A 9,041-nucleotide genomic window follows, 5' to 3' on the forward strand; every position below is an offset into this window, starting at 1 on the left:
TTATGCCCCATAACATAAAAGTTAACATGACATTCATTCTTCTTAGGCTCAATTCTCTTACAATGGAATTTGGAGGAGGTGACCTAGACACTTCTTTTTACTCCTCAATCCCGTTTAATATTGCTGGAGGACCAAGAGTCATTCATTCAACATTTATTGATATCTACTTGCTAACGAAGGTTTACAGCAATATCCCTTGAGGGATAAAGATTTCCTACCCAGTCATAGGAAGAGATATTCAGCACCCTGAGGATGTCTACTCCATTCTCTTGCCTGTGCTGGGCCTTGTAGTCCTGCTTTAAAGAAACTTGGTGGGATAATTCAAATTGCCTCTTGAATAGTGATGTCAACATTATTAGTTCCACATCTGACCATCTTGACTACAGCTGCTGATGAGATATGGCAAAATTTTCTCAAAAGGGAAGTATTTGAACAAATTGAGATATAAAATGAATACTCCTTAAGATGATTACTTTACCTTTCTGATTTTGAGACATTCTCTGGGGAACTATGTTATTTTGAAGTATCTCTCACAAGAAAGTTGGGTGGGACCAAAAGGTTCTAGAATCATTTGAGAAACAACTGACAGTCTCTGGACTAAAATGTGTTAATCCCTTATTCAATCTGAGAGTGAATGGCATGTCCTACACCTAATGAAATAAAAAATGTTTGATTTAGATCTCTTACCAGTTTAATCCTGCATTTGTAACCAAATTTTCCTCTTATTTAAAGAAGCTGGAATAACTGAGAGAACAACAGTCAACAAGGGCATGTAAAGAATGCCTGCTTCCCCCTCCCTCATTCACTGAACACCTATGTGCAGGCACTGAGGATTAGCTCCCAGCCTGGATTTGTATTCATCTTTGGACCTTGGCTCCCAGCAGTCACATAGGAAGGATCATATTCTTAAAAAAAAAAAAAAAAAAAAGGGATATTAACTAGGAAATATAGTCCTCCACCAGCTGTTCCCCCACTTCTAAAGCAGGTTTTGCAATCTTTTCTGCACTCTCAGGAAATAAATATACAATTGGAGATGTGCTGCTGCTGCTGCATACTCTAAATGGTTTACTTGCATGACAATTACTTTGAAGATAGCTAGGTGAGGGGTTTTTAGGAAATGAAGTTTATATTTTGAGTGCATACATAGTATATGACAGGTACTGTGTTAAGAAGTTTACCTATTTTCTCTTAAATTCTACATATTTATTATTCCTATCTGAGCCTCAATTTTCTCATCTAAGAAAATAGGTATAATACCTATCTCAAAAGACTATTATGAGGATTAAAAGGTATTTTAAAAAACACTAATATTTATTGAACATCTACACTGGATTAAGCATTGTGGTTTGTTCCTCCACATACTTTATCTTATTCATTGGCTGCATTTTAAAACAAGGAAAATGAAGTTAACCAGAGGTGGCTAAAACTATTTTTCCCCAGTGGAAGAACCTCCGCCAAGAATCCAGAAAATAGGCTGAGGGCAGTGGCTCATGCCTGTAATCACAGCACTTTGGGAGGCTGAGGTGGGCGGGTCACATAAGGCTAGGAGTTTGAGACCAGTCTGGCCAATATGGCAAAATCCTGTCTCTACTAAAATACAAAAATTAGCCGGACCTGGTAGCATGCCTGTGATCCCAGCTACTTGGGAGGCTTAGGCAGGAGAATCGCTTGAACCCAGGAGGCAGAGGTTGCAGTGAGCCAAGATTGCGCTACCGCACTCCAGCCTGGGTGACACAGCAAGACTCTGTCACCAAAAAAAAAAAAAAAAAAAAGAAACAAAAAAACCCAGATACAGGCAAGGTTGCAGGGAAAAGGGAACCCTTATACAGTGTTGGTAGGAGTATAAATTAGTGCAAACATTGTGGAAAGCAGCATGGCAATTTCTCAAAGAGCTAAAAGCAGAACAATCATTTGACTCAGCAATCGTATTACTGGGTATATACCTAAAGGAATATAAAGCATTCTACCGTAAAGATACAAGCACACAAATGTTCACTGCAGCACTCTTCACAAGAGCAAAGACATGGAATCAACCTAAATGCCCATCAGTGACAGAACGGATAAAGAAAATATGGTACATATACACCATGGAATATTATGCAGCCATAGAAAAGAACAAGATCATGTCTTTTGTGGGAACATGGATAGAGCTGAAGGCTATTATTCTTAGCAAACTAACACAGTAACAGAAAACCAAATACTGCATGTTCTCACTTATAAGTGGGAGCTAAATGGTAATAACTTATGACTACAAAGAAGGACACAACAGACACTGGGGTCTACTTGATGGGGGAGGGTGGGAGGAGGAAGAGCATAAAAGATAATTATTGGGTACTGAACTAAACACCTGGGTGACATAATATGTACAACAAACCCCTTGACATGTTTTCTATGTAACAAACCTTCATGTGTACCCCCAAACCTAAAATTTAAAACAATTTTAAAGAAAGTACTTTCTGATTACATCACTGGTTTGATCAAGATCTGTTTGGTTAAGGGAATTTGAGTTAATATCACCTGATCTGAATTTCACAACTGATCCCAATATAAAATGAGTGCCCTATTGCAAACTATAGGGAAACACTAAAGTTAATAGGGGAAATCTATAAAATTATTTTGACACTAACATTGAGGGATAAATTTGGACTTAATGTTTCACATATATTTTCTGACACCAACATTAAAACAAGAAAATGCTCATTCCACAATGAGGAAATTTTCCAGTGAATTTTATTATCACCAGCATCTTTAAAAATTAAGAGGAATTTTCTGAGAGTATATATAAAAAAGAAATTAAAGGCAAATATTTTGCTGTTAAGGATTTAAAAATAAACAAAAACATAGAGTATAAAATTGTCATTTCACTGTCCCCTCATTTAAAATTATAAGAATATAAGCAAATAACATCCAATGTCAGAAGAGATTGAGGGTGACCATTTGCTGTATTTAGTGGTAAATTAGTAGCATCATGAAAAATTTCAATTCATTAAAAAAATAGCTTTTATTTAAATAATAATTATGTTGAGCTTTATCTCTGTATATAATTAGACTTCCTTTCGGCTTAGACAATTCCATTTTCTCCAACTGGGAGCTGTGAAGGATCAAGTCCTACTTTCTTCATTGATATGGCAATATCAAATAAATAGTCATAACACTCACACCTGTAAAAGAAAAAGCAAAAGGAACCAGTGGTTATTGAACAACAGAGTTCTCCAATCCTAAAGAATCACATTTCTCCTTTCTTGCAGTTAACTCTGCTTTGTTCCTAGTACATATTTTCTCTCAATTCTAGGCCAAAACTTTATTTTGCCCTCAACATTTTTAAAACACAGAAAGGAATCATATTAAGTCATGCAACCATATTACATACCTCTCAGGAAATGAAAGAGAGTTTAAAATATACTGCCTACATAAATTTACATTTTTTTAAAACTAGATGTCACTTTCTGAAATAGAACTTTCGTAACTTGGGATCTGTGTCTTCTTCCTCTATCAACATTCCTAGAGCCTTGCCAAACAATAGCTCATCCAATCAATACTTCTTCATGAATGAATATATAATAAAAATAAAGTATCTAGAAATGATGATAAACAATTTAAATTTAAACCAACTGACATACTTTATTTTCTTTCACATTTAGCGGGAGGTAACTTTTTTCCCATGTTGATTTACACTCACATGGTTTTGGCCTTCTCCCATGTTTCCCCCCACACATATACTCCATGACGTCTGACCAGTACTGCACAGGAGTCTGGGTATTCATTCATTGCATGAGCCATTCGATCTTTGAGGTCTTTCTCCTCAGGTGTATTCTCAATAATGGGTACCACTAACATATCATCATATCTGTAAGACAAAACAAGCCATTTTTTTTTCCATTAAAAAAAATCAAGCATTGCTATGTGTATGATATGTAATTTTTTCAAGTAACCAGTTAGACACGCTCTTTGTATCTGGAAAGCCACTCCAAATTATGAACAGGATATTGCGTGTTATTCTATGTATCTTGTATAACCATCTCTATCAAAAGGTACCTTGGGAATGTGGCAGGCTTGGTCTAATCCTAAACCTAAGTGGTAGAAATTTGTAAAATAAACCAAAACCTAACAAAGAAATCATCGAGATCATACAAACGTTTCCTTGAAGCAGGGACACTCATAATATTTACACAAGGATATGGCAAATGATATATTTCAGAATCAGAAGCATAGAAAAGATTAAAAATTGAATTATATATTAAGAATTTCCCAATAATACAAAATCACTGTATTTCATTTCTGCAGAACCCCAAAGTATCTGAGATAGGCAAACCAATAAACACAAGCATGGTTTGTGGCACTAGTATCTCAGATACTTTGTAGTGCTAAAACTTAAAAAAAAAAAAATTCTAGCTAAAGTATTCAGAAATTGCTACTGCAGGGCAAGCATAGACTAAGTAGTCATCATGTGACTGATAACTTGGCCAACCATTATCATTAAGAGTATAGAGCTGCCCATTACTTCACTTAAGTAAAACAGAGGTAATTATAGAATATCCTTAACTATGGCTGAGTGCGGTGGCTCATGGCTATAATCCCAGCACTTTGGGAAGCCAAGGCAGGTGGACTGCTTGAGCTCACGAATTCAAAACCAGCCTGGCCAACGTGGTGAAACCCTGTCTCTACAAAAAATACAAACATCAGCCAGGTATGGTGGTGCATGCCTGTAGTCCCAGCTACTCGGAAGACTGAGGTGAGAGAATGGCTTGAGCCCGGGAGGCAGAGGTTGCATGAGTCAAGATCGAGCCACTACACTCTAGCCTGGGCAACAGAGCCAGACTTAGTCTCAAAAACAAACAAACAAACAAACAAACAAAAAAATACTATCCTTAATATTGAAGGAATGAATTGCTAGTCTCAAATCTTTCCTAATATTGGCCAAGAGAACCACAAACTTATATTTTTCTCTAGCATGCACTCAATAGTCAGATATATTTTCAGGAGCAAAATAATTTCACAGCAAAATAAGACCTGAAAGCGAATTCAAGCCAATCCTCCCACTTTACAAACATGACACTGATCCAGACAAGTTAAATGAGAAAGAGAGCCAGGATAGCCCTTTGACCCTCAAAGAGTATTGTTTTCACTGTACCATAGACACGTTGCTTCTGAAAGGGAGTACAATTATGTTATATATATGTATACCATTATACAACTATAATATATGTATACATATATATTATATACACATGTGTATACGTATACATTATACAGATACATATGTTAACCTTCCCTGGTAAGAACTAGTACAGTCATGACAGAAAACATGTTTCTGTCAATGTCAGATCACAGATATGATAGTGGTCCTATAAGATTATAATGGAGCTGAAAAACTCCTAACCTGCACGGACCTGGTGGACTGAACAAAGGGGGTGAACGTGGGAATAAAAGATAAAGACAAGAGAGTACATTTGGAAGAAGGGGTCGGGGGCCCCTTGCCTCTAGTGGACAAGGGCCCTGAGCTTTACACAGCCCTCCATATTTATTGGTAAAAGAGACAACGAGAAACAGGGGGTGATCGTGGGGGGGTGATTGTCAGGCAGCTGTCAGGCAGCCGTTTGGTTCACAGCAGGCTTCGAACAATAGATGCTAGATTTCTCAACAGATAACTTCAAGGAGCCCTGCGCCAGGGAGTGATGTTCCTCAGCAAACCTTTTGGTGGCAGGTGCACGGTGAGTTTGCTCACATCCTGCATTCATGATAAACAGTTTGCTGTTTGATCATACAGCCTCCGGTGGAATGCTGAGTTGGTCACGATCCCTTTGGCATTTTCGGCTCCCAACAACTCCTATCGCCTAATGACTGCTTAGCTGTCATAAGGTTACAGCACAACATATTATGCAAATATCTGTGGTGATGCTGGTGTAAAGAAACCTACTGTGCTGCTAGCTCTATGAAAGTACAGCACATACAATTATGTACAGTATTTAATATTTGATAATGATAATAAATGACTATGTTAGTAGTATGTATTTATTACACTATAATTTTAAAACACTATTTTAGGGTGTACTCCTTCTACTTATATAGTTTTTAAAAAGTTAACTGTAAAGCAGCCTCAGGCAGGTCCTTCAGGAGGTATTCCAGAAGACGGCACTGTTATCACAGGAGATGTCAGCTCCATGCATGTTACTTGCCCCTGAAGACCTTCCAGTGAGACAAGGTGTGGAGGTGGAAGGCAGTGATATTGATGACCCTGACCTTGTGTACACCTAGGCTAATATATGTGTTTGTGTCTCAGATTTTAACAAAAAAAATTTAAAAAGGTAAAAAAAATTAAAATAGAAAAAACTTACAGAATAAGGATATAAAGAAAATATTTTTGTATAGCTGTATAATGTGTGTTTTAAGGTACTATTACAAGAGTCCAAAAGTTAAAAAAAAAAAAAAGTAAAAGCTTGATAAACTAAAAAAGTTACAGTAAGCTGAGACTATTAAGAAATGTTTTCAATAAATTTCGTGTAGCCTAAACGTACAATGTTTATAAAGTCTATAGCAGTGTAATGTTCTAGGCCTTCACATTTACTCACCACTCACTCACTGATTCACCCAGAACAACTTCCAGTCCTGCAAGCTCCGTTCATGGTCAGGGCCTTAGACAGGTGTGACACTTTTTATCTTTTACATCGTATTTTTTTACTGAACCTTTTCTATATTTAGATACACAAATACCTACCATTATGTTGCAATTGCCTACAGTATTTTGTACTGTAACCTGCTATGCAGGCTTGTAGCCTAGGACCATTAGGCTATGCCCTGGGTGTGCAGTAGGCTATACCATCTAGGTTTGTGTATGTATACTCTGCTGTTCAAGCAATGATGAAATCACCTAGTGACACATTTCGCAGAACATATCCCCATCCACAGTGACATGTGACTGTATTTTAAAGATGTTCTTTATATAAAATATAAGCTTAAAAAAATACAGTAGAGAATTTTAAACTCCATCCTTTCTTACCTCATCCAGCTGTCATTGCCCTTCTTTTGATTAGACTCAGGATTCTCTTCAAATTCAGACACAATAACACTGCCTCCTGAGCTGTGATAATGACTCTATTACTCATTTCCCAGCTAGGCTCCAACAAAACTGCAAAGGGCCACCATGTTTGGCCTCTCTACAAAATTGCAAAGACTCTCTTATGCTCTGTTCCTCTACCTTACCTTTTCCCTCTTTTCAGAAAAACTGATTCTTCTGACCATTTTTATTTCTTCACCAAAACAATAAAATTCATATGAAACTGATAGCACCCGTAAGGCCTCTCCTTCAGCCTCAGATATGGAAGAGGCAATCTGGGACTCTACTTTCTTCAGTATGTACACTTCTCTTAATTTAAATATTTAACTTTTGTAAATTGGTGTTTCACGGTCCTGAGGAATGCTTTAAGCACACAATAAATATTAACCGAAATCAAATCAATATCTCAGTGCACTAGTTTAAACATGTACATTCCATTATGTGCAGTAAGAATACGATATTGTGGTAATAACACTTTAGTAAAACAGGCACCGTTTTCCTCTAAACAAGGCAAGGTAGAATCAAGCCCTTTGGGAAATTAAGAGTGAAGGTTCAGGAATGAGAATGCTAATAAACTCAAATGAAATGCTTAGCTTGTCCCTGAACACTGAGAACACGTTTCTTCATGCCATTATATTCTAGAATTATGAAGAATTACTACACTTTTGTGGACCGGTGAATTTATTTAAACTGATCTAGAATGGTAATCTATACTTACTATCCAATCACCTTCCACACTGAAAAATTCTAAAAATATAGAGATCTACTTTATTAAAAAAACTTACATAAATATGAAAATATTCCAAAAACACTAAATTAAATCATCATGAAGTATAAACTTTAGTCACTGCTCAAATTTCTGAAGACAAAGTGAAGGTGAAGACATCTTTGGGTGCCTCAATATAGGAACATAGTCTTTCCATCATGATAGAACTCTCAGTCAAGATTTTTTTCAGTTTACTTAAACAAACATTTCATTATTCATATTGCTAATAATTTACCATGGCTGGGATAGGGGCGGGAGAGGAGGGAAGCATCCCATTTGTGTCATGAGAATAGGTCTGGAAGTGTAATATTAAATGGAGTATTATTTAACACAGATCCCACGACATCTCATTATACGCATAAAATGATCAGTATTCTATTTATCAAAGAGAAGGAAGAATTCTTTTCAAATTATTTAAGAAAAGGAAAAAAAATACCTATAATACCCTCCGGAAGTACATTTCTTTATTCCTTTTATCATCTCTTGATGTGTAATTTTAAACTCCCGTCCTGGAAAGAGAAGGGTGGCCATCACAGCAGCTTTAGAGTGGGTATGAATCACTGCACCTGCTCCTGAAGGAGGAAGAAGAAAGCCGCATGCTCAATGAAGACCGAATTACAGCTTTTAAAGAAAAAAAGTCCATATAGTTATACATATGTATACATATGGTTATAGGCTTATTTTTCCTGGCATGGAATAAGTTGGTGGTGGGCACAAGGGTTAGTGGAATAATGGACCTTCCTCATAGGTTGATGTGAAAACTGAGTAAGTTCATGCACCAAGTTCTTGCATATGGTGGGTATCCAACAAATGTTAACTGAAATAATAATTACCATTATTTAGAGGAGCCTACTCTGCAAATATTCTTTATGTTGAATACATTTTCTGCATACCTCTCATTGTATAAGCATTCATGAAAAGAGGAGTACACTGGCTTTTTTTTAGCTTCTTAGATGGCAAAGGTCCACTTATGTCCTTTTCATTTATATCACAAACAAACATGTCTTCAGGCTATTTATAGAGGGAAAAAAAGAAAAAAAGAAGGCTTATAAAATACCAACTAGAAATGTTTCTTTTCTTGTGTACCTATACACAAGATACAAGAAAGTGTTTATAGTATACATACTTGTGTATATATTTAGTATACATATACATAGAGTGCTAATATATGTATATACTTTACATTTTAAATATATAATTATAGTTTCTCAAAATAATTTA

The 9,041-nt window shown here is 36.3% G+C and overlaps 1 protein-coding gene across 2 annotated transcripts in view; it reads right to left on the minus strand.

Moving 5' to 3' along the window:
* Positions 1–2,712: 2,712 nt before the first annotated feature.
* The window catches only part of APIP (APAF1 interacting protein), a 36,231-nt gene continuing 29,902 nt past the window's right edge, over positions 2,713–9,041 (minus strand). For both annotated transcript variants that reach the window (XM_017849718.1, XM_017849716.1), the window contains exons 4-7: positions 8,714–8,831; positions 8,257–8,392; positions 3,680–3,847; positions 2,713–3,161 (exon numbers count right to left, since the gene is read on the minus strand). In XM_017849718.1, coding sequence (XP_017705207.1) covers positions 3,062–3,161; positions 3,680–3,847; positions 8,257–8,392; positions 8,714–8,831 — 522 coding nt within the window. In that variant the 3' untranslated portion in view covers positions 2,713–3,061. The remainder of the gene's footprint in view (positions 3,162–3,679; positions 3,848–8,256; positions 8,393–8,713; positions 8,832–9,041) is intronic.

This window comes from Rhinopithecus bieti, unplaced genomic scaffold, assembly GCF_001698545.2.
Source record: "Rhinopithecus bieti isolate Rb0 unplaced genomic scaffold, ASM169854v2 scaffold_32083, whole genome shotgun sequence".
Taxonomy (NCBI): domain Eukaryota; kingdom Metazoa; phylum Chordata; class Mammalia; order Primates; family Cercopithecidae; genus Rhinopithecus; species Rhinopithecus bieti.